The sequence below is a fragment of the Lepisma saccharinum genome, chromosome 12 (assembly GCF_977018435.1).
Source record: "Lepisma saccharinum chromosome 12, izLepSacc3.1, whole genome shotgun sequence".
NCBI lineage: Eukaryota > Metazoa > Arthropoda > Insecta > Zygentoma > Lepismatidae > Lepisma > Lepisma saccharinum.
Window position 1 is genome coordinate 26,848,974 of NC_139240.1, and position 25,606 is coordinate 26,874,579.

Genomic DNA, 25,606 nt, shown 5'->3' on the forward strand with positions numbered 1-25,606 from the left:
GTAGAAGTCGGTGTTAAAGCATTTGTGTTGGAACAAACAATTTTAAACATTTTTTTTTAAGAAACGTTCAATTTCACATTCATTCATAATAGAAAACAAGTACACAAAGTGTATTTTTAAATGACAGAAAATGCATGATAAATGCAATCCGAATATTATTATTTTTGTATATATACGATATACAAGATAAGAGCCGTGGTAGCTCAGTTGTTAGGGCATCTGATTACCATGGGAGAGACAAGGGTTCAATCCCCAGCAGGGGAGAACCGAGATTTTTTCCACCTGTTGAAGAGGTTCCGGCACCCACCCAGCGTCATATAAAGTGGGTACCTGCAGGAAACTCTGTGGGGTAAATGCAGCGAGGGGTGTGGTGCTTATCACATCACCCCCATCTTCGGCCATGATCAATAAAGTGTGGGGCCCTAACTCTACACCCCTTATATGACTTCATGGTGTGGTGCAAAGCACAGGGGAGCACTTCACCTTTTTCTTTTTTTTGTATATATAAGATGTAAAACTTTCATGTACAACATATGTTTTACACATATTCAAAATGGAGAGATGTAAAATAAGAAAATACATGCCAACACTAAATTGTGTATGTATTCAACATTACTTTAATACATATATATATACACACACACAGCATATAGGACTATTATTTATATTCATTACATAATCAATTCATCCACTTCATAACAAACCAACAGCAAAAATTATATCAATTGTCTCTCAAATGTGCACGCTCCTTTTCCTACTAACAATTGTTCATGCGTTTAAGACAAAATCAATTAAGAGAAGTCTTATTTCTCTCTTTGGTAATTTACAATGCATTACAGAAAACAATCATATTGCGAGTGAAGCGAACAAGAACATTTTTAATCCATTTCTTGCAAACTGAAAACAATATTGATTTAATAGAGCACAAATAATTTCTTAAGGTGCCATGGCATTCTCTCTTTTACAAATTTTTATCATTTAGATTGTTTGGCGGCCAGGGCTGACTCCCGCCGCTCCCTAGCTATGGCTCTGAACTTGAGAAGACTAAGAAAAGCAGGCATGCGAGCGAGAAAATTTTATGAAATGTATTTTTATTTGCATAAAATTGAAATCGAGTGCGATAATTGCATCGCTGTGCCCTCTGAGGTGCCCTTTGCCATCAATGTTTGCACACTCACCCTCCTTAGAACTGATTTCCATTCAAGGTTGGGGGGAGGGCAATGACCCCCTGCCCCGCTGTAGTTGTGCCACTGATATGGACACAAAAATATAGTAACAATATGAAGTGTCTGTGTGATTCCAATGTATTCAAAAATTCTAATTTAATTTAATTAAACGGTACCGTATACTTAAAACATTTAAATTGAGGTCCTTAGTTTACATTTGCCATTTCACATACTCAGACTCCAAATACATCTACAAACACAAGTCACACAAATGTTACGGTGTATATTCTAACCTGCAAAAAATTGTAATTTGTGTAAGAATTTCAAACTCAAATCTACCTAATTATCTTCATGAAATCTTATTTTGCAATAATCTTCCGTTTGTCAGATTGCTCTACAAATGACAGAAAAAAAGTAAACAGATCAAGAGAATTCTGTTTTATTTTTCACACAACAATATTTTCCTTCCTCGGTAAAAAAATAACTCAACTGTGAAAATCTTGCCTCAGGGCATTTATCAATATGTATAAATTCAATAGGATTAGGATTAATTAAAGTTGAAACTTTTTGCGTCTATGGAGAAAAATTCAACCAGAATTCACGCATAATTCCCAGAGCCAATAATTCATGCAGAATTCCTGGAATTCAAGGAATTTCCTGTGAGTAGCCACCCTGCTACCGATGTGTAGACATCAACAATTGATTTTGATAAAACAGATGTTGAGATTCTAAAGCAAGTGAGATTTGTTGAGAGTCAAGAGATCTCTATTTAGAAATCTACTTAGAAACACTACTGGTAGGATTTCTAAAATTTCAAGAGATCACTGTTTGGCAAATCACTCCTTCCCGCATCCATACAGCCTTAATGACTTCTGTTTTATGATTTTATGCAAATGGCGTTACCCCACACACCCCCTATATGCCTTCATGGCATGGTGCTAAGCACAGGGGAGCACTTTACCTTTTTTTTTTAAATCGAACCATTAAAAAGTTTATTTTTTGTGCATGTTCTCATATGCATACTGAAGAAACCTTAACAGGAAATTCTTTGTCACAAATTCAACCTTTAAGATGTTTCTTTTCGACATGAAACTTCCTCATATATCTATTGAAGTTATGTTTCCACCCAAACATTTGTTGCAAATTGTACAATTGAAAGCTTCTCTTTAGTGTGAATGCACATATGCGAATTAAGACGTCCTTCATTGCAAAATCTTTGTTGCAAATTGAACACTTCAAAGATTTCTCTTGACTGTGTAGCTTCATATGTATATTGAGTGTATATCTCCAGACAAAACATTTATTGCAAATTGAACAATAGAAAGGGTTCTACTTAGTGTGAACGTTCAAATGTGCATTAAGTCGATCATTACGGGCAAAACCTTTGTTGCAAACTGAACAATTAAAAGGCTTCTCCTTGGAGTGAACCCTCATATGCTGAATAAGATTACATTTACGGGCAAAATCTTTCTTGCAAATTGAACAATGAAAAGGCTTATCTTGACTGTGAATTATCATGTGTGTATTAAGGATATATTTCCGGGTAAACTTTTTGTTGCATATTAAACAATTAAAAGGCTTCTCCTTGGTGTGAACTCTCATGTGCACTCTAAGATCTCCTTTACGCGAAAAACTTTTGTGGCAAGTTGAACATTTGAAAGGTTCCTTTTCCATGTGAAGAGCCATAAGTATATTAAGGTCAGCTTCATTGACAAAAATTTTCTTGGAAACTGAACAATTAGAAAGCACCTCTGGTGCATGGGATATCAAATCTCTCTTGTCAGAGAAAGTGGTGCTGTAGATGGGACCAATATATTGCTCTCTCGCGTTATTAGTCCTGGCATGGTCAATATGTGTCTTGCTTGCAAGGGTTTCTGGTGAAGGTTCAACCTCAAATCTTTCATCTCTACTGATACATTCTGCAATTTCTTTTCGTTGCTCTTGTTCTCTTAACTTTCCTGCAGACACTGGCAAATGTGGAACTGACATTGGTACATCTTGGTACATCTTCTTCGATCCTTGCATATAGTCTTTGTTCAGGTAGCTGAAAAAAAATATGAGATAAAAATGTAGTTTCACTTTCGGAGTAAGTAACGAGAATGACTGATACTTTGAAAACATGGAAAAGAAAGGAGAATAGAAATGACTGTTAAGGACACGTATGCATGAAAATATTAATATATTACTCGTTCAGCATTGAAAATTAAAACTTTCTTTTTAATAAAACTTAAACAAAAAATATTAAGGCCAGTCAATAAATATCCATATTGTTGCTGTAATTTTCATTAGGTTGGCCATAATGCTTTGTGCATGTGCAGATCAATAGTATGACAATTTTTTTGATCATTTGATGTTTATTATTCATTTATTTTCTTGCTGTTGCAGGGTAAACAAGAGTTACATTAATATCTACAAGTGACCAGAGATGTCCATTGAACTTAGGCCTGGCACTGGCACTGCCCAAACAAGCAGAAATGAAATTCCCTGACTTTTCCAGGTTATCCAGGACAAAATTTATATTTTTCCCTGACAATTACAAACTAAACTAAATCCTTGTTTTTGCAAATGGAAATAATAAACTCATACAGATCCAGGTATGGATTTGTTAAGTATGAAATTGACTTTATTTCTCTATTCTCTATGATTTGAATTCAAACTGCAAAATTGTGAATTTGGAAAATTATTGCAATTCACAAGCTAGGGAAGGTTTGCGGAATTTTATCATACGCAGTAAGTTTAAAAGTTCCACTGAGGTTTGGAACTTTCTACTTGCAAGATCCATGAGTGCGGACTCATTTTTCGATGCATAAAGCTACTTGTCTCTTCTCTGTAAAGCAGTCAATTTAACTCTTACATATACGTGAAACAATTGAATTGTACAAAAGAAAGTGTCACATTTCCTTAATCAATGGGATTTCTGCTTCAGTACAGCATATCCAAGTGAAGTATTGTGAAACTGACAACATGCAGTTATACAATTATTGCTGACGAAAAGGGTATGTAGGTATTAGATATTTAATGCAACCAATTTATAGAATTGCATTGTATAGGTACCTGATTTACCTAACCAAATATTAAAACAGGACCACTCTGTTAATAACAGCATCTGAAAGTTCATATACGAGGGGCATCCTGAAAAAAGGCTCCAATGGTGACTGTATGCAGCACTAGTGGCTGGAGAGCGGGCAGGAAGAAGTGGCATATAGTTGTAATCTGGTACAGTCGCAATTCAGCAGTTTTAGGACAGTTCTAGGTTAAAGATTGCAGCTCTCATACAGTCTCCCACCGAATGCGATGTAGCCTACGTGTAGTAATCAGATTTTTTCATGCTCAGAATTTGGCACAGAGCCACCAGCAATCATGGGAGGTGTGCAGACCGAACGTCGTGATGGTATGGTCAGACAATGGTGAGCTGAGTACACGTGGGCCCTTTGCATCACTTCAGGTGAGAGATCTTTGACCACTCCGTGTACAGCCCTGGCCTTGCATGTATCGACTTTCATCTCCTTGTTCAATTGAAGAGGTTTCTGGCAGACAAGGATTTGACAGCTACACTGCGGTAGAGATTGTTCCAGTCTTTGCTGTCAGACACATATGCCATGAGCAAAATGCCAGAACAAAGGTGGTGATTAAGCCGAAAATTAGGTTAGGACTCACTGTTACTAATGACTACTATGGGGGTGCCTTGAGGACATTTTTCAAAATATGCTTTATATATTTCAAAAATCACCAAAAACAAAGAGAAATATTCAAAATCAAGGTAAAAAGTATTAAAAAAATAAAATAAAAATTTTGTTATATTTTGTCATTTTCTAGAGCAGTACAAAAAATAACCAAAAACAAAGAGAAATATCCAAAATCAGGGCAAAAATTAAAAAAAAAAAAACAAGCTAAAAATTCTGGCCGATGTGGACACTTTTCAAAATATGTTTTATATAGGATAAAAATCACCAAAATCATAGAGAGAAATATGCAAAATCAGGGCAAAAAGTATTAAAAAAACAAGGTAAAAATTCTGCTATATTTTTGTTATTTTCTAGAGAATTATTATTTTTGAAGGAAACCGATGGCGTTGTTTATTATTCTACATTATCTGATTCCGCTTTGATACAATAATCATCATGGTTTAACAAATTCAAGGTCATGCTTTGTTTGCTTATCAAAGAGCTTTTTTTTACCTTTATATATAATTTTAAATTTATCGTCAACAAGTTCTTGCATCAATTCATTAGTTAAGGTTTTGCCATATCGATCTGGTAAAAACAATTTGTTTTTGTTATCTAATGTAACGCGTGCTTTTAGACCATGCATTGTATTTACAATTTCACCATTGGTGATTTCATACGGTTTACCTATTTCTAAATCTTGCATTTTGATATACTCGAACGACGAATTTAACATTTTTTCTAATGATTTAGCGCCTAGGTATTTGTGTGATGACTGATTTATTTATAAGATAAAAAAATTATAAATAATAAATGTACAAGTTTATTTTATTTAATATCCATAAGGAATCGTGTCAATAACACCATCTTTTTCCGGTAAGATCACCCGTTTATCGTATTCCAATTTAAATTTCTTCTGAATTGTTTTGTTAACCAAAGTATGGGTTTTTCTGCTTTTTGTAATTTGGTTATATTCTAAAATAATTTGATCAATTTCTTTATTTAAAATCTTTATCATTTCAGCCATATTTAATTTCTGAGAGTTTATGTAGTTCAATGTGAATCCTTTAATTTTGCACACAACTTTACCTTTTGATGTTTTATATGCATAGCTCTTTGGTCCTGTAGATATGAATTCTATTATGTAATCACCGCTTAATTCGTCTGTCCATTCTCCAAGCATGCAACCAGTTTTTACAGTGTTTGTACCATCATCAATGTATATAATAGAGTCAGTATCGTAATAAACTACTTTGTCACCTAGTTTGTCAAGCATATCATATAATCTCAATCTAGAATATGAAGTTGTAAATAATGCAATCAATATGTTTGTTTTAGTAGGATCTTCCAACCACTCATCTTTTGTTTGATACCTAACCTCAATCATGTCATCGTTGATTAATGAAAGGTTAATACATTCCAGTTTAGGATTTAATAATATATCATACAGATCTTTTGCGGAGTTGATATAATCTGTTGTTTCCATTTTTCTACGTTGACCAAACTTACCGTAGAATGCGTTCAAAAGTAGTTTAGCCATTGCACATAAAACTGGATTAGGTTTAATGTTATTAATATCCAATTCGATACCTAATCTATTTTTTACATCTTCGACATACAATTCTTTAGTGCTGTAATCATTTTCCCATTCACTTGTTTCTAACTTTATTTTTAAAAATTTCGAAATATAGCTTTTGAACAGGTTGGTGCTAGTTTCTTTAAAATGCCAAACTTCATATATTTTTGTTATTTTGTACCCTATTTCAAGTGCTTTATTAATTTCAGGTGTGCTCCATGTACCAGTAAATCTTCTTTCAATATCTGAGTGATTGCATTCACGATTTTTTGAATGAGAGCATATACCGCATAATGGAAATATTAATTTTTCTTCTTTAATAGGTAGTACAGGATGATATAACTTTCTTGGTGGCTGTATATTGCATTTAATTAATCCAAACCAATTCGGGTTGTAATTTTGAGGATGTAATATTTTTACTGGATGGCCAACAGGAAACTTGTCATAGAACATAACTGTTGGATACAAACTACAAATATCTATATATTTTAACTTTTTTCCACGAACGTGTAATTTACTTGCATTTGTTCGTCCACCGAAATAAGCATCCCTAGGGGTGATTGGTGTTACTATATCTTTTATTTCATGTTTACGTTTTTTGTATGTAGGTTCCCAATCACACTCCCACATTTCTATAACATTGTACTTTTTATCTTTTAATTGCTGAGTAAACCGTTTTGTTTTTTCATGAAGGTCCCCCATGCTTTCTTGCTTTTTGTTGTTAATTATATCATCTTTGTAACAGTTGGGACAACCATGCCAGAAGCACCCATGGAACTGATAAACTGTGTTGGTTGTTTTATCAAAGCCATCAACCTTCCGTCCTAGTATAGCTTCTTCCCCACCGTTTAAAGCGTGTTTTACATTATCATCTAATGTTTTTAACCATGATATAGATTTTCTACTATACGTTTCATGGTTGCTATTTTTTAATACAGCTATGGTATCGGATTTTATATGATGGTATCTAAACTCAGCCATTGCCACACTTGAGATTGTTATATATTGAAATGGATCGATGTTACACGTATCTAGAAATGTTTGTCTAAGTTTTCTAACTGCTTGAGTAAGTATGTCTACATCTGACTCACAATACTCACTCATTTCTTTTTGAAAGTCAAATTTGTAATTCTCTTCTACTCGTTCATCATGCCACTGTAAAAAGTGATTTCTTGTATGCCAATGTTTACAAGTCGCATCTGGGTTGCATTTACTGCATTTTTTCATAGTGCTCTCTCCATAATAGTCAATATTCGGTATTGGTCCCATATACGTCTGGTTTTCTGTTGTGTTGAAGAAGTGAGGAAAGTATCCTTTTTTTAACTCGGCTAATTCAAATGTTTCTGGGAATGTACTCAATGGTTGTGAGATAAAGTTGTAGCTATCTATGAATCGCATATTTGCATTACTAAGAATCATGGACATGATTTGGCAACCTTTATAAATTGTGAACGGTTTATATCCATTTCGCATACAGTAGTTCATAACGAAATACCAATCATACGATCTAGCATTGTGCGCTATAACTGTATAACCACAATGATCTTTAGATATTAACCACTTACAAAATTCATCGCTATCTTTGAAATGAATCTTTTGTCCATCTCCAAAAGCATACTCAGCAACCACATAATTGGGTTTGTGTTCTCCAGTTTCTTGGTTAGCCTCGAAATCAATTGTTATATATTTTTTGTATATGTGCATGTAGGTTTTTGTAATGTATTCTCTTTACAAGTATCACATGTTTTCACTTTTGAAAGTGGAACCTTTAAGGTTGTGTAGTTTTTACATTCTTTACATTTGTACATATATCCATCTACTTTAGTTTTCTTTAAAGATTCAACATAACGATCCACAACTACTTCATCGTAATCAAAATCAGGATAATAGTTTTCTTGTATATAATCACATGCAAGTTCTTTTATTTCTTTTTTGGTATATTTAGTTACTATATGTACATTATTTGGTGAGCATTTTTCACATCCTTCTACGTAACAGTCATCATTTAATTTTCTTATACATTTTCCACCCTTACCTTTTTGCCACTGCATATAACACAGATGAGTTTTTGTTTCAACTTCTTTTTTACAATTTACACAAATTTCGTATCCACATTTATGCTCTTTATTTTTTTTACATATTTTATTACATTGTAAACATTTGTAAACTATTTGACATACCTTTTTTTTGTGCTGCCTAAAACACTCTCCGTTGTAGCAATATCTATTGCAATCTTTGCAGTATATGGCAGATTTGTTACCAAGATGAATGGGGCCACAACATGTTACACATACTGCTTTGCATTTATGATTTTTGTGTTTATAAGGTGTTTCCCATCGATCACAGAAATTCGACATTCCTAAAAACGCACTCATTTTAGTAATCACGTGAAAGTGATTTTCAACTTTGTACAAGAATATAGTTATATCTCGTTCACCTATTCCTTTGTATATAATGGTGTTAAAGTTTTCGGCACAGACAATTTTTATACACACGTTTTTAAGAAAGCGTTCAACTTTTCTAAAAGAACTTAGATCAAACGGCGCACCAGGATCGTGTCTAATTTTGTTGCATAGTTCTATTGCTAAATCCTTTTGTAGAGTTCGCCCCTTTCGTATATAAGCGATATCATTATTACTTAGTTCTCTGTCAAGTATAATGTTTGTCTTATATGTCAATGCTGCAATAACAGCTCTTGGCCCACACAGGTTGTCGTTTGGATTTTTTATTTGCAGTATGCTCTGTTTTGTTCTAACATCTTCAGCTAAGTTTATTATTTTTCTAAGTCTTCCTCCAGTTGGCATTTTAACTATTTGAATATAGAATCTTGTATCTTCTAAAGCAATCTCATCATATTGTTCCATGATTTCGTTAAAATGGTTTACCAGAGCACCATGGTTGATTGTTGTACTAAAACCTGTAGAGAAAGCTTTACTATGAAGCCTTGGATTTTCAATAACAAAGTTTATTCTATCTACGCCTTCTCTAAACTCAACACCTACTTTTCTTCTTTCAATAATTTGATTAATAATATCATGTAATGCAAAGAAATCTATATTATTGTTGTCAACTATAAATTCCACTCTATAGCGAGCATCCGAAAAAACTGTAAGGTGTCTAACAGATTCTTCAATACCTACAAAGTTATCATTGGATGCATCAGTATCAATTGGAGACATATTAAATATATCCTCAACATCAACAGTGGATTGGTTTGCCACCAAAGTATCATCTAATGGACGTGATATGTTAAATATGTTGTTATACTCATTATCAGTTTGAGAACTTGGTGTAAATAGATCATCACTGTTGGCAATATCTGTAAAAGGCAATTTTTCTAATTGAGTTCTTATATAGAACCGAAGGTCACTTTCTTTTTTATATTTGCTATATCCAGTAATTCCATTATTTCTAGCAAATTGTTTTAAATTATTTATACCCTTGGTGATATCTAACAAGTCAACTGGTTGTGGAAATTCGACATTACGTCTTGCAAATTGTTGTAAATCCAGCATATGTTTTATATAATCCCTTAGTTCCTCGATTGTTTTATATTTGTTGCATCCAGTTATATTATGCTCTTTAGCAAACTTAACTAAATTACGTCTACCTTTTATATTATCAACAGCATGAGTGGAAGCCTCTTGTGTTAGTTGTCTTCTTATGTACTTCCTTAATCCGTTTATTGTTGTGCATCTGTTATACCCTTTGATACCATGCTGCTTAGCAATGTTTATTAGAGCACGCTTGGTTCTTACATTATCTAGATCCATTGCATTATTTATATTAGAAGTATTGTGTTGCACTATATTATTATTTAGTATCTCCATTTAATGCAAAAAAAATTTAGCAATACATTTTTAACATACCGTAACTTCACGTATAGTTTTTGTTTCTAGTTTATGTAATCGTACTAGTAATTCATGCAGTCTAGATTTTTGGTATCTTTTAAAATTAAGGTTTGATATATCTTTGTTGCATAAATCACAATACACCTTTTCAAGCCTTTTTTGATTAATTATTTTTTGGCAAACATGACACGTATATCCAAAACCATTTTTCACACATTTATTTTTAACAAACTCATTGAGAGGTTTAACAGTCTTACAAATAGTGCATTTTCTTACATGCTCCATTTAATAGGGTAAAATTTTATCTTATATTAATACTGTACTCTTACTTCAATGTGTAGACAACCAAATTTAAACAATAACATCTTTTTTAGGAACCCAACTGTTGTGTGAACTATCAAAACCAAGCCATTTAACATAGACCATTTTTTTTTTTTTTACGTAATACTTTCTCAACCAAGTATACATCGCGGTGTTTTGTTTTCTGTAGTTCTTGTTCATAAAATGTGCCGATGATTTGTTCGCTCTTAGTCTCCTTGAGATGATAATATGGTGGATCGCTTTTGAATACTTTTTCAATCGTAAATATCTCAGTAGACCAGTTGGCTGTGTATCCTTTCTCGAATATGCTTTTTATTTTACTAACACGTACATGATCACCAATTTTATACTTGGGATAACTTTTTGCTACTTTATTACGATACACACTGTTGTAGATCATCTCTTGGTTCTTTAAACTGACATCAACAGGTTTCAGTTTTATAGTGCTATGTACTGTATGATTGTAGTTATGCAATAATTTTGATAATATGTCTATCCATTTATAATTACCTTGTATGGAGAACTGTTTCCACATTTTTTCTTTAAGCGTTCTATTGAATCTTTCAACAACAGATGCTTTGATGTTTGTATAAGTAGAATAATGATTGATGTTATATTTATTCATGAGCTCTTTAAAGTTCTTGTTGTAGAACTCTTTACCTTTATCGGTTTGAAGATTATTTGGTTTTCGCTCATTCAATATGTGTTCGAACGCGTCGGTGACGTGCTTTCCAGTTTTATTTTTTAAAGGAATAGCCCAAGCATATTTAGAAAAGACGTCTATAATGGTTATCATGTACTTGCACCCTTTGTTGATTTTAGAAATTCCTTTAAGATTGCCAGAGTCCATTTCAACCAAATCAGCTTGCCAAACATCATCTATTCCATAAGTTAAAACTTTTCTTGTAGGGTATTTTTTTCTAGCTGGCTTATGTAGCTCATCAATGATCTGTTCCCTCTCACCTAAGTTTTTTTAAAAGTAGATTTTTTGGATCCACATACAGTACACTTTGATAGAGTATAAGACTTTCCATTTTTAGATTTTTTAGTAACAGAATTAATGCTGTTAGTTTTGTCTTTGCATTTAACGCAATATGATGTGATCATTTATTACGCAAAGAAATTGCGTATTGAAATTATTCAATTATGCAAAAAAATTGCGTATTGAAATTATTCAATTATGCAAAAAAATTGCGTATTGAAATTATTTCATCATTGTATGAAGAACAATATAAACAACGGTATGCTCTTCCATTTCTGCTAGCCTATGTGGTTCAAAATGTAAAATATCACCTTTTTCAAATTGATATGGAAAATTTTCAATTATATTTGAATTTATAAAAGTATGAATATGAGCATCATGATCAGATTCAAAGTGTAATAATGATCCCTTGTATGGAAACTTAAATTGGGTAGTACCGTGAGTAAATTTGAATATACCTGGTTTATCACCTTTTAACTTACCAATTAAATTAATTTTATTAATTTTTGTATTTCGCATTATTAAATCATGCATCTGGAAATTTACATCTGAAATTTTTGTATTCGTTTCATTAATTAATTTTCGAAACTCAGAATAATAATTATACCACTTTGTATCCATGAGATCAGTCAACACTGTATTAATTTTTTGATCAATTGAATTTTGAAACTCATTTGTAATTTTTGTATTCACAAGATCAGTCAACACATGATCGTTTAACACCATATCCTTAAATCTCTCAAAATCTTTCTTAAGTCTATTGATACGAACATTTTTTGATGTGTTTCCATAAATATCAACTCCCATTTATATCAGAAATATTGTGTTGCATTGTATAATTTCCAACGCTATAATACATTTACATTCTGATAAAATCATCTTTGATTTTTCTACATCCTGATAAAATCATCTTTGATTTTTCTACATCCTGATAAAATCATCTTTGATTTTTCTACATCCTGATAAAATCTTTTATTTTATTTCTGTATTTCCCATCATCTCGTTTGCATGTGCGATCTATAGTAATAAAACCATAATCCTGATTCCAACAATCACTACACAGAGAACTAAATTCCTCAAAGCTAAAGTCACCACCAACAAAGTCTTTGTGTATATGTTTTAAATTGGTTTCATCCTGCCTAAATATGCAAAGAAAATTAGCATTGTCCCTAATTAACTGTTTTGGTATCTTACTATACGTCTGCCCTAGATAAAACACATCAATCTGTTTATGTCTGCCACGCGTGTAATAGTCTCTCACATTATCTTGGTTCTCCTGTATAAAATCATCAAAAATGACTATAGAATTGCTTTTACAATCATCAAGTGATACCACGTTTTCATTGCTATTACGGAATGTACATATATCTTTGCCTAATACTTGTTCAACTTTTTTAAACAGATTCTCTAAATATACGTACTCTGGTTGATTTAAACTTTTTGAGTATATGTACACATGTCTGTTCTTTTTATCCAACCACCCTGGTGACAACAAAAAGTTATCTAGCATTAGAGTCGTCTTGCCACATTTCGATGGACCAACTATAATACACCTCATGTAATCATCATTTGGTAAATATTCACCATTTTTTCGATTCAATGATGATCTAGGTATAATGGTTTTGATATCCCAGTCCGTCATTTAATAGCACAAAATATTTTATATCGAACTGAAAATTATTCTTAATAAATGAAACCATCTGTTTCCGAAGCGAAGCTTGCAGAAGCGAATGTTGCAGAAGCGAAGCTTGCAGAAGCGAATGTTGCAGAAGCGAAGCATGCAGAAGCGAAGCTTGCAGAAGCGCATAAACTATTGCAATTACGAGATCAATTAATTGAAGAATTTAAAAGTATCAAAAGATCCAAAACAGGAATATATAACAAATACAAAAAACAAGATCAACCCATTATTGATGCTATTAATCACCTTGGAGATAAAATTGAAAAAGTTGTTGACAACACATCACTTGTTCCAGTAACACCAACACAAACACAAACACCAACACAAACACGTGTTAAGGCGTTAACTAATTATACTACAATGTCATTAGGCCCGATTGTTTCCAAATACCTAAACACTAGAAACGACAAGTCATTTGGGATAGTTGGTGGTAATGATGGTAAGAATTACATTGGTAATGCTGAAGTCACTTTTGACAACGATAATCTTATTATTAAAGGTACAAAATATAAAGCAACTGAAGGACTAATGGCTTTGTTAACAATAAATGATATTCCAAATGATCTTGTAACACAAGAAGACGCAAGAAATTACGAAAACATATTATTTGAATCAGATGTAATTTATCAGAATAACGACCCTAATACTAAACATAGTAAATCAAGTAGATCAAAAAAATATATTACATTTATTAAACCCATATGGGATATGAGAATAAAAAAATCCAGTAGCGGAAGTGGATTGCGCAAATACACAGGCTTGCCTAAAGAATATGTTTGGATGAATGATGTTAGAAAACTAGTAGACAGACTGCTTGTTATAATGGGTGAGGAAGAGGCAGGTAACGATAACTTTTATAACGAGAAAGCTAGCATTATGAAAATGTTTTGCGATACGCTAACTAATTTCATTTTACAGAATCCTAAAAATATAGGTCACTTAATAAAAATAATTAGCATACTTCCTCCTCGATTTTGGGAGAAACAAAAAGCAGGGTTCGTTAACAATCTACTTAGTATGAAAGGAATGCCTGAGCTACATTTACCCGGATACAATTTCTTGGGGCCGTATACGAAGCTGGATGAAAGATTGGCTCGGGGTGACAAAGGAATAAATCCATTAGACGAAGCAGCTAAAGAACACGATATTGTTTCTAGAGATAACCAAGATTTAGAAAGTCGACATAAGGCTGATAAAGAATTGGAACATAAAGCATTAGGTAGATTGTTTAGTAAAGATGCCTCAATTGGTGAAAAATTGACCTCTTTGGGAACCGCTGTTGTAATGAATAGGAAAGTTGCTTGGGGGTGGGGAATGCCAATGTAATGTGATAAAATCATCTTTGATTTTTCTACATTCTGATAGTAATTTTTATTATTATTGAATAATTTCAATACGCAGTTTTTTTGCACAATATAAATGATGACAGATTTGCTGATCACAGAAAAATTTCTTAAAAATATAAAAAATGGTAGTGGTATTAAAATACAAAAAGGCGGTACTATTTTCACATTGCCTCTACTACTATATAGTGTTTCAGAATTACGAAAACTTTTAGGTCCAACCAAAATAGGGAGTGGTAGTATTACATTATCATCATACATGAAAGCAGTTAATAACCTTAAAAAACTAAAAGTTGGTAGCGGAATAAAAATACACAAAGGTGGCTTCATATTTACTCTTGCCACATTGTTTGCCGCACTTGCTGCTGCTGGTTCATTGGCAGGAGGAGCTGCTGCTATTACAAGTGCTGTTCATAATAAACAGAAAAATGATGCAGAGTTAGAGGAAACAAAAAAACATAATTTAGCAATGGAAACAAAATCGGGTACAGGTGTACGTAAGCGCAAATATAAACGTAAGACAACTATAACAAAAAACTTGATAGGATTACGCCTCTAAGTAACTATGATATCATAAAATTGTGTAGTGGTATTAAAGGCTTCAGAGGCGTTTACATGATAGATGAATTACCGAGTAAACCTAACAATTATGAATGTGGTGTTGTTAATCTTGATGTGTCTAAAAATATAGGTACTCACTGGATATGTTATATTAAAGTTCGTGATGAAAGTTTTGTATTTGACTCATTTGGGGGCGTTCCTCCTAAAAAATTAGTAATCTATCTTAATAAGATCAAAAATCAAAGCGATCAGCTTAACAATAACAATATTAAATATAATAACGATAGAGTACAAGGTTTTGATGAAGTTACGTGTGGTCATTTGTGTGTTACATTTTTAAAAATGTATGATGGAGGTTACAAGATTAAAAATATTTTATCATTATTAAATGCCGATAGACATATTTGGAAAAACTATTACAAACCTTAAATTTAAGAAAAAAATAATCTTACTAAATGGCCTATGTATTCAAATTGTCTGAACGAAACTCCATCTCACAAAAAACCTTGAGTCATTCTATCACTAATGACAATTTAAAAGTAGCACTGATTGGTTTTTATACTACATATCTCACTCCTAATATAACAAAACACAATAATACATTATTCTATGAAGAAAATAATGTTACAAAAGAATTGGTTATTCCACCTGGTCAATATAGTATAACCGCACTTGAAGAATACATCAACTCACAATCGCCATTCAGTTCACAAAATATATCAATAAAAGGCAATGATGTTACTAACCGAGTTGAGATAAAATCACCATTCAAATTGACTCTTGACAATGCTGGTTCTATTGGTGAGGTACTTGGATTCGATATAGAATTGGAACCTAATAAAGATTATATTGGAAGTAAGATTCCAAAATTTCATCCATTCGATACAATCAATATTCATTGTAATTTAGCAAAGGGAATGATGTTAAAACATGATGATTACAGACATAAAAAATCAAATATCATTGCATCATTTAAAACTAACGCAGAGTTTAAAGAATCTATTATTTACGAACCAACCTATCCACTATTTTTTCCACTTCAACATATGGAATTTGATTATATAGAAGTGTCTATTTTAGATGAAAATGATGATGCAATTCATTTTGGAGATAGTCTCGTCACTGTAATTTTAAAAGTTTGCGAATAGCATTAGATTTTTAGAAAAATTATAAATTTTATTTATTATAAATGGAAAATAATATCATCAAGTATAGTTTTCAAGAATATCCACCAACACAAGAGACTAAAGGTGACTTAAATTCACCGAATAAAGACGTTACTTATGAAATAGACTCAGGTGATGGGTTTATACATCCTTGGAACGCTGATGTATACATGCAATACAAATCATTTGTTAGAGATGATGGCACAGAATACAGTGATAACGATAAGGTGAGAATAGTTGACAATTTCTTCTGTCATCTTTGGTCTCAAATATTAATTGAAAAATGTGAGTATCTTCTTGACAGAATTGATTATCCAGGTATTACTTCTACAGCTTTAGGAACATGCTTTCTTTCTCAAGCAGAAGCAAGAACATATAAAATGTGTGGATTTGAAACAGATGGGCAACTTAAAAATGCAAACAAAACAAAAGAGGTATTATTCAAACTAAGGCTTCTTGGTGGGTTCTTTAGTGGATTTCAGGATGTATTATATAAAGGAGGGTTGAAAATTACGTTTAAAAGAAATAACAATGATGATATGGCTGTCCATGTCTGGGAAGATGGAAAACCTGGAAAAATAGTGATTCAAAGTATGGTTATCAGAATGCCTGTAGTAAAATATGACCCATTACTTGATATAAAGTTAAAGAATGATCTAATCAAGCAAGATTTTCCTATCAGCTTTATGAAAAGTAAAACGGTTAGAAAGTCTATAAGTGGAAAGTTTTCAGATATAGATTTAACAAATTCTTTTACAGCTGGTATATCTGACACGCCAACTAAACGAATGAAAGTTGTAGATAAACAAAAAACCAGTTTACATCTCGTTCTTGATTTCGAAGAGGATGTGGCTGATAAAACTCTGAGTTATATCATAATGTTGAGCTACAACGTTTTATCGTATGACATCAAAAATCAACGAATCACTGAAAAGATTTAGATGAGAAAATTGTTTAGGCGGTGCTAATGTTCCAGATCAGACAATTATTTATATTCTGATGGGGAGGAATATTAAATAGATAAATGGAAATACCAGATAATATACCCAGAGAAAAGTTGATTCAATTATTAGAATCATTAATAAACCAATATGAGATGATGTTAAAGAAGAAAAAGAAGAGGTATAAAGCTCTAAAATATTTCTATTATTGTTTAATCACTCTATCGATAGCTTTATCAGCTGCAACAGGATTTGTAAATGTTTTAATACCACTAACCACATATACAATTATTAGTACTAGTTTTACAACATTTCAGCAGTTATCACTGGATTAAGCACTAAATTTAATTTGAATAAAAAGAAAACAGATTATCAGAATATAATTCAGCTGATCAAGAATGTTAAAAATGAGTTAGAAATCCTATTAACTCTTAATGGGGATATGAATGACGAATATATTAAAAATCTTGTTGAGAAAATTAAAGATAAATTGTTTAAAATCGGGTCACACATTTGAGATTTTTAAAAACTGATACTTCCATTAAATTCTACGGAAAATTTTATTAAAAATAGCATTTTGAATTTTTCAAATATCTTAATTGGTAAGCGAGGAAATAATAAAAATTGGTTTTTGCCCCTGAAAGTTATGCAACCCGTATTGCCCCTGTAAGTTATGCAACCCGCAATACATGGGTGGGCTACCCAAATCTGAAGTCAGATTGCCAAAATATCTAATAGGAACCAAGATAATGCATTTCTTATTTCTGGCCGCTGTGCATTATATATACACAACATTTTTTGAATTTGGCGCCATGCCCCTTAGAATTAGACCGCCTGCTCGACATATTACGCAATATATGTATCGTAGCAAATCTTCGTCGCCGTGACGGCAAAGTGAGAATATTTTACCTTATAGTGACATCTAGTAGAGAATTGTGGAACTTGTTAGATGTACACACACGTGGAACTATAAGACACCAATTTATAACATAATATTCTTGCCTGACTCTGTGGCTCAGGGAGTTAAGGCAACAGTCTAGTTAGCTTGGTTCAACCGATAACGTAGGTTCGAACCCGGCTGAGGAAGAACAAATTTATACACCCGGCCGGGTATAAATTTACTTCCACGTGACTGTTAATGCAACTGAGTATTGGTGTGGAGTGGCAGATGGACATCCAGGTTTCTCCAAACACGGAGTTTTGCTTCCGTAAATAGTAAAAATTCATTGCATAACTCCATATCTCAACTAAAATTCACCACATAATCATAGATAAAAATCATTGCATAACTCCATATCTCAACTAAAGTTCACCACATAATCATACCATAGAAAAATTGAACCTCTGGCGTGGACGTAAAGTCTCGTAAGTTAATCAAGTAATGAGTAAATGAAGGTCACTGGCGAGAGATTAAGTTCTCCCTAAACCTGTGTGCGCACAGCTGAAACCTCTGGCGTGGGCGTAAAGTCTCGTAAGTTAATCAGCTTTCAAAAAACCTAACTAAGGGAGTTAGTCTCTGGTGAGGTTTCCTCATAAGAGGTTTTTTAGTGGTCTTAAAAGAAATTTAAATTGGAATACGATAAACGGGTGATCTTACCGGAAAAAGATGGTGTTACTGACACGATTCCTTATGGTTATTAAATAATTATTTACTTTTATACTTATCTTATAAGGTTACTGGTGGATATGATGAAGAGAATAAAATTCACGTAGAGAGTGTAATTGTAATATATCAGTCAGACACCGTCTCAGAAATTGAAAAACACTATATAAAATATGATGGACATATAGCCATGATTAATTACTTTTTTATCGGATATGTGTAACAAATGGCTGTATGCATAATAAGATCAAAGCGGAATCAGATAATATACAATAATAAACAACGCCATTTATATTTCGGTTTCCTCCAAAAATAAAAATTCTCTAGAAAATAACAAAAATATAGCAGAATTTTTACCTTGTATTTCTTAACACTTTTTTGCCCTGATTTTGGGTTTTTACTTTACGTTTATTGGCGCCTGCTCTAGAAAATGACAAAAATGTAGCAGAATTTTTATTTTGTTTTTTTAACACTTTTACCCCGATATTGCATATTTCTCTTTATATTTTTGGTGAATTTTAACTTATATAAAGCATATTTTGAAAAGTGTCCTGATCGGCCAGAATTTTTAGCTTGTTTTTTTTTTAATTTTTGTCCTGATTTTGGATATTTCTCTTTATGTTTTTGGTTATTTTTTGTACTGTTCTAGAAAGTGACAAAATATAACAAAATTTTTATTTTATTTTTTTAATACTTTTTACCTTGATTTTGAATATTTCTCTTTATGTTTTTGGTGATTTTTGAAATATATAAAGCATATTTTGAAAAATGTCCTCAAGGCACCCCCATAGTAGTCTAATGCAATAAATTACAACTGATATTCTTGTTGTTTTTTTTTTATGCCTAATAGGTAGGGACCTTGATTTTTGTGGGTTTTTTCAAATTGGTGTAATTTTTTGTTTTACTATTCGGTGTTATTTTCCCCAAAATTCACATTTTCATTTTAGTGCATTTTCTGGCAAATACCTGAAATTATACCTTCATGGTGTTTTTAAACTACTGTTTCAAAATGTAAGTCACATGGCCTACCCCTCTTCATGAGAGTTTCATATCTTGGAAGTTATTTTAGGAAACTTATGTTCCATACCACCTTTTTAATTTTGTAAGGGTTTTAGATAATGGAATTTTCCCCATACATACTGAAGGGTGCATAATGACCATAAGTGGCGATGCACCCAAAAATTTTAAACCAATCAATCTCAGGTGGCATTATCTTTTTTTGACTTGTTAGTGTTAAGTTTCTCAAAATTCGCATTTTTGTTTAGAACATTTTTCTTCCAAATATACCAAAACTTAATGCTTCCATTGTGCTTTTAAACTATTATTTTAAATTGTTGGTCACATGGTCTACGTATTTTCGTGACAGTTTGATATGTTGGAACAGATTTTTGAGGAAGTAAAAATAAAGTGCTCCCCTGTGCTTAGCAGCAAGCCATGAAGGCATCTAGGGGGTGTGGAGTTAAGGCCCCACACTTTCTTGATCACAGCAGAAATTGGGGGTGAAGTGATCAGCACCACACTCCTGGCTACCTTTACCTCCTCCTCCCCAGTTTCCTCCAGGTACCAGCTTGATAGGATGCTAGGTGGGTGCCGGAGCAGTTTGAACAGGTGGAAAAGATTCTGGTTCTCCCCCGCAGGGAATCGACCCCGGGTCTTTCGCATGGTAGTCAGTATTTCTCACTCGACAAATGCCAATGATGCTCACTTAGCTTGGTAATTCAAAACACATCTCATGCGACAAATACTGAAGATGCAGCTCCCGTGTGATGGTAGATATGCACTCGGTCTTCTGTTAGAACCCTGCCACTTTGCTCTGTGATGCAACTTGTTTTCATAGAAGTTGAAAAAATCGTGAGAAATACATGATTTAATGTGGCTCTCGGAAGCATTCCATGCAAAACAAGCACTATAGTTTACTCTTGAATAAAATGTTGGAAAACTTGCACGTTCTATGTACAAAAAATATGGCACATTTTGTTTCTTTAAGCCTAGAAAAGACAAGAATCTTGGATTTCACGGAATTTTTCATTGTTTTAGGACATTTAAAATTTTTTTAGCTAAAAACGAAAACAAAAATCGCATTTTATGCCAAATTTGCGTTATTTCGATATTTTGAATGGGCGAAAAATGTGTCCAGACATCACTGCACATTCATAAACATAACTTATCTTAATAATAATTTTAAAAAAAGGTCAATCAAGCCAAAATTCCCAGACTTTTTTTGACACCTCAAATTCCCTGACTTTTCCCAGTTTTCCAGGTCTGTCGCCACCCTACCAGTGTCAAAGCTCAAGGTCAGCCTCTGAGATCAAGGCCAGCTTCTACCTTCACATGGCCTCTGCCTCAGAACTCAGAACTCAAGGTCGACCTCTGGTCATACATGGTCTCACTCTCATAAGTCTCTTGTAGGCTCGGTATCAGTCTCTGGAGGCTTAACATTGTGTGAGAAATTCATTCACAGGAGTCAGAATGGGGGGATGCCTAATATTCAAAAAATTATTCAGGTGTCGTATTTGAATGATATTTTCAGATACACACTATGTACATTCCAATAAAATTTATTAGGAACAAATACATAATACTGTAATTACTTGTAAGCATGAATGCTATAGAAATTACAAAATGCTTTTGTAAATATTCTCAACATATTTACATGTAAAATTACAGAAAGTCATTCTAGAAGGTAACATTGGACAAGTGGAAAATGGGAGCTCCACAATTCAGGGTTTATGAGTTTTCAATATGTAACGTGCTCCTTAATTTTTGCTCACCACTCTCCACCTGCATAAAGTATACTGATATTTAAAATGTAAGCATGACACTTCCTTCTTATTAAAATTCATATTTAAGTTAATTTATTTTTCAATCCACAATTAACACATATGTTTCCTTCCAAACTTACAAATGGCTGTGAAAGGCATCAGGATTTGGGCTCGGGCTATGGGACGTATGCTGGTTCAAGTCTCCTGGGGGAATTGTAACAACTTTTATCATGAGATTTCAACCAGTCCATGGGACAGTTGGCCACCTACAATTGTGAGAATATTTGGAAGCTAGGAATGAGTAGCATAACCCAGTCATGAAGACCTACAACAATGACTTGTTGTGCCCTCAACACATCATCCTGTAACTGGTTGGATGATGGCCCACCTCTGCTGAGGCATGTGGAGTGAGGCCAGCAGTCAGTAAGTAGGCCATCGACTTCACAGGCTGTTGCACCATGGGTTGAAATAGAAACCCGGCGGGGGAGAACCGGGATTCTTTACACCTATTCAAGCGGCTCTGGCACCCAACCAGCGTCGTACAAAGTGGGTACCTGGAGGAAACTCTGGGGGGTAAAGGTGGTCAGGGGCATGGTGCTTATCACATCACCCACACCTTCGGCTGTGATCAAGAAAGTGTGGGGCCCTAACTTCACACCCCCTATATGCCTTCATGGCATTGTGCAAAGCACAGGGGAGCACTTTACCTTTTTACTTTTTTATTCACTGCAATTGATTGACAATTTTTTATATAAAACTATAAGTAGCCAAAAGTAAATCATTTGTGAAGATTTTGGCAATGTACATTAAAATTTCTATTTGGTGAGGGTTCTAAAGCCATGTTAAAGAATAGGCCCAAAATTCCCAGACACAACCGTAGCACTAATATAGATTCGATAAGGAAAAAATTTTCTGATATGAAACATTGTTTTATTCACTAAAACCTGGAATATTTATAATTTTGTTACAATTAAAGGCATTTAAGTAAATAAGAGAAAATATAATTTCTCCGTCAGGTTCAAACTGCTGCATACAGATGGTGTTGAAGTGGTAGTTCTTGTCAAGACTGGTGCATTTTTGTCTTTTATGACTAGTAAGGAAGATTTTGTTGTGAAACAACAAATCCAGTGTGTAGCCGCAAGTACCTGAAATACTATGTGAAAAGGTGAACACCTTTCATATCTTAAGAAAGTAGTGGTTATGTTCATGGTTTTTGAAGTGCCGTATCATCGTGGTGCTAATTTAGCATACACTGTTGCCAAAATTTCTCTCCGTGATTTCTAACGATATGATCAACTTTTTTATTCACTGCAATTGATTGACAATTTTTTATATAAAACTATAAGTAGCCAAAAGTAAATCATTTGTGAAGATTTTGTCAATGTACATTAAAATTTCTATTTGGTGTGTGTTGCCATTACACAAAAAATGATTTATTTTATTTAAGTGGGTTCTAAAGCCATGTTAAAGAATACGCCCAAATTCCCAGACACAACTGCAGCACTAATATAGATTTGGTAAGGAAGAAATTTTCTGATATGAAAGATTGTTTTATTCACTAGAACCTGGAATACCTATAATTTTGTTACAATTAAAGGCATTTAAGTGAATAAGAGAAAGGTGAACACCTTTCATATCTTAAGAAAGTAGTGGTTATGTTCATGATGATCAATGCAAGTGCTTGATTGCCCGAAATTCAAACAAAGCTACCAGAGAATAACTAATGTAACTACTTCATATAGGAGAACAACGGGACAAATGTTTCAAGGAGTGAGAAAAATGGAACAACTTGAAAGGTAAGTCTTGTACTTAATTGCTTGTTGCTTGATATTATCCATTAAAAGCAAAACGTTTGTTATATGAAACAGATGCAGAATGTATATTTATTTAATGTTGAGAAAATATGTGATCATTTCTGCAAGAATATCGCTTGAACGTATCTGCACGCTTATTTTTTCTTCGAAACAAAAATAATAATTGATTGTATTTTAGGTTATACATGGTCCAGATATTTATCGTGTTAGGATTCTTACTAGAGCAAGAAATATGCCTCTAATATGGATTACACATGTTATTATTAAATCAGTATTGCACGAAATGCTCCATCACCATTCTATTCACATGTACATCGAATCGTTTAAAATTACAAATTAGGCGGTTGTTTCACAATTTCATTTTGCCCTTGTACGTACATGGTTGAAAAAGTCGTTCTGGCCTGTTTTCGACATTTTTTCTTTCTATTTAGAAACTAGGAGGCAATATATACTACTTGCAAATATTCATGTACATGTTAGTCTAAGAAAGATTGGATTCGAATAGATTTTGTACTAGATTTCTGAATGTTCTACAATTTATAGAAACCGTTCTGTTATCTTCTTTCACAGAAGCACGTCAAAAACTGGTTGTGGAAAGTGTATAACTCTGTTCTCTTGACCTTTAAAAATTTAGGACAGCTAGTAGCAAAAATTTGTCATAACTTCATGCATTAAGGTTTATTCTTAAATTGTAAAATTATGACAGCTAAGAAACTAAGGTCTCACCATCTACCAATCCATAGTTTTCATGTTTATGAAAAATTTACAAATTAGTATACTTGTATATTAGTCAAGGTTATTAGTTCTCATATTGTGAAAGTACAAGGGAAATTACATAATTGTGGATAGCATAGAGCATCCTGGAAATCATATTTTGTTTTCATCATGTATATTTGGTTCAATATCCTATTAAATTTAAGTGGTCGTTTGTACTTACAATTTGCTTTGAATTACAGTTAGGTATGAGTATGAAGCTTGACTACAACATTAAAATTAATTATTGTCAAACCATTCTACGTTGTAAAAATTTTGTATTTCCAACTGTAAGGTACTTTTTGTTCAAAATAACAATGTACATAAACTTGTGATTTTGCAAACTTCAGTGAAGTGTTGCTAAAATATATTAATACAATTAAAAAAAAAAAACCAGTAGGAACTGAATGTCCATTTCATTACTTTTTTCATTATTCTACCACCACCTTCTACCTCTTGCGACAATGAAGATGCATTATTAATTTATGAAATGAATGATGAGGATAAAGACAATGAGAGCAGGGTTCGAACCTGGACGAACCTGACTCCATAAAGCATTGTACTTGCCACATTATATGAAAACATATCCAACGATTATTTTGTATTTTTCTATGAATGGCACAGTGGTAGCGACATCACCTTGTAATCAAGAGGTCCTGGGTTCGATACCTGGTGGAGGCACATAGTGGTTCGGATTCCACTTAAAACTGTAGGTCCAGTCCCGATTAGCCTTACTGTGCATAAAATGGACTTTTAACACCAAATCAATCAATCTATGAATGTAACAATAAGTGCTGTTATTATTTATTAATGCACGTTCCTGTTAGGTACAAATTAATGTTTAACAAACATTATAAAGTTGGAACTGATGCATTGAAGTGATCGCCTACCGTGTAGCAAACCAGTAACCCTTTAATTACAAGACGATATCGTCAACCGCTGTAGTACCATTTAGATCTATTATTTTTACGTCCATTTACATAAGATACGTAAGTTTTGTATTTCATTATTAATATTTAACTTATCTAAGTTTGTAACAAGATAATGTAAATATTTTTAAAATGCATTATATTTGGTCTAGGAATTAATTTGTGCGCCTGGACAAGAGATGGCGTAACGAGCGTATCGTCCCACAGTTCCGTGTATCCACACATGCGTTGAAAACTCCTGTCAGCGTGCATCATTCGTAGTAAAGGGCAGTTGATTGACGCGTCAACAACAGCATTTTGTAGTCAACTGAACATGGCGCAGTTCGTGCCAGATAAAGTGTTTTTGCAGGGAGTTCTGCTTCATTACTTTAACATGCAGAAAAGTAATCGTATTTTGGTGGAAGTGTATGGTGACCATGCGCTAGCTGAGCGAACGTGTCAGAAGTGGTTTGCACGGTTTAGAAGTGGTGATTTCGGCCTGGAAGACGAAGA

The 25,606-nt window shown here is 33.2% G+C and overlaps 1 protein-coding gene across 1 annotated transcript in view; it reads right to left on the bottom strand.

Moving 5' to 3' along the window:
* Positions 1-828: 828 nt before the first annotated feature.
* Positions 829-25,606, bottom strand: part of LOC145996606 (uncharacterized) — a 117,814-nt gene continuing 93,036 nt past the window's right edge. Inside the window, exon 4 of the mRNA XM_083133178.1 lies at positions 829-3,210. Within this exon, the coding sequence (XP_082989304.1) occupies positions 2,496-3,210 (715 nt within the window). The 3' untranslated portion in view covers positions 829-2,495. The remainder of the gene's footprint in view (positions 3,211-25,606) is intronic.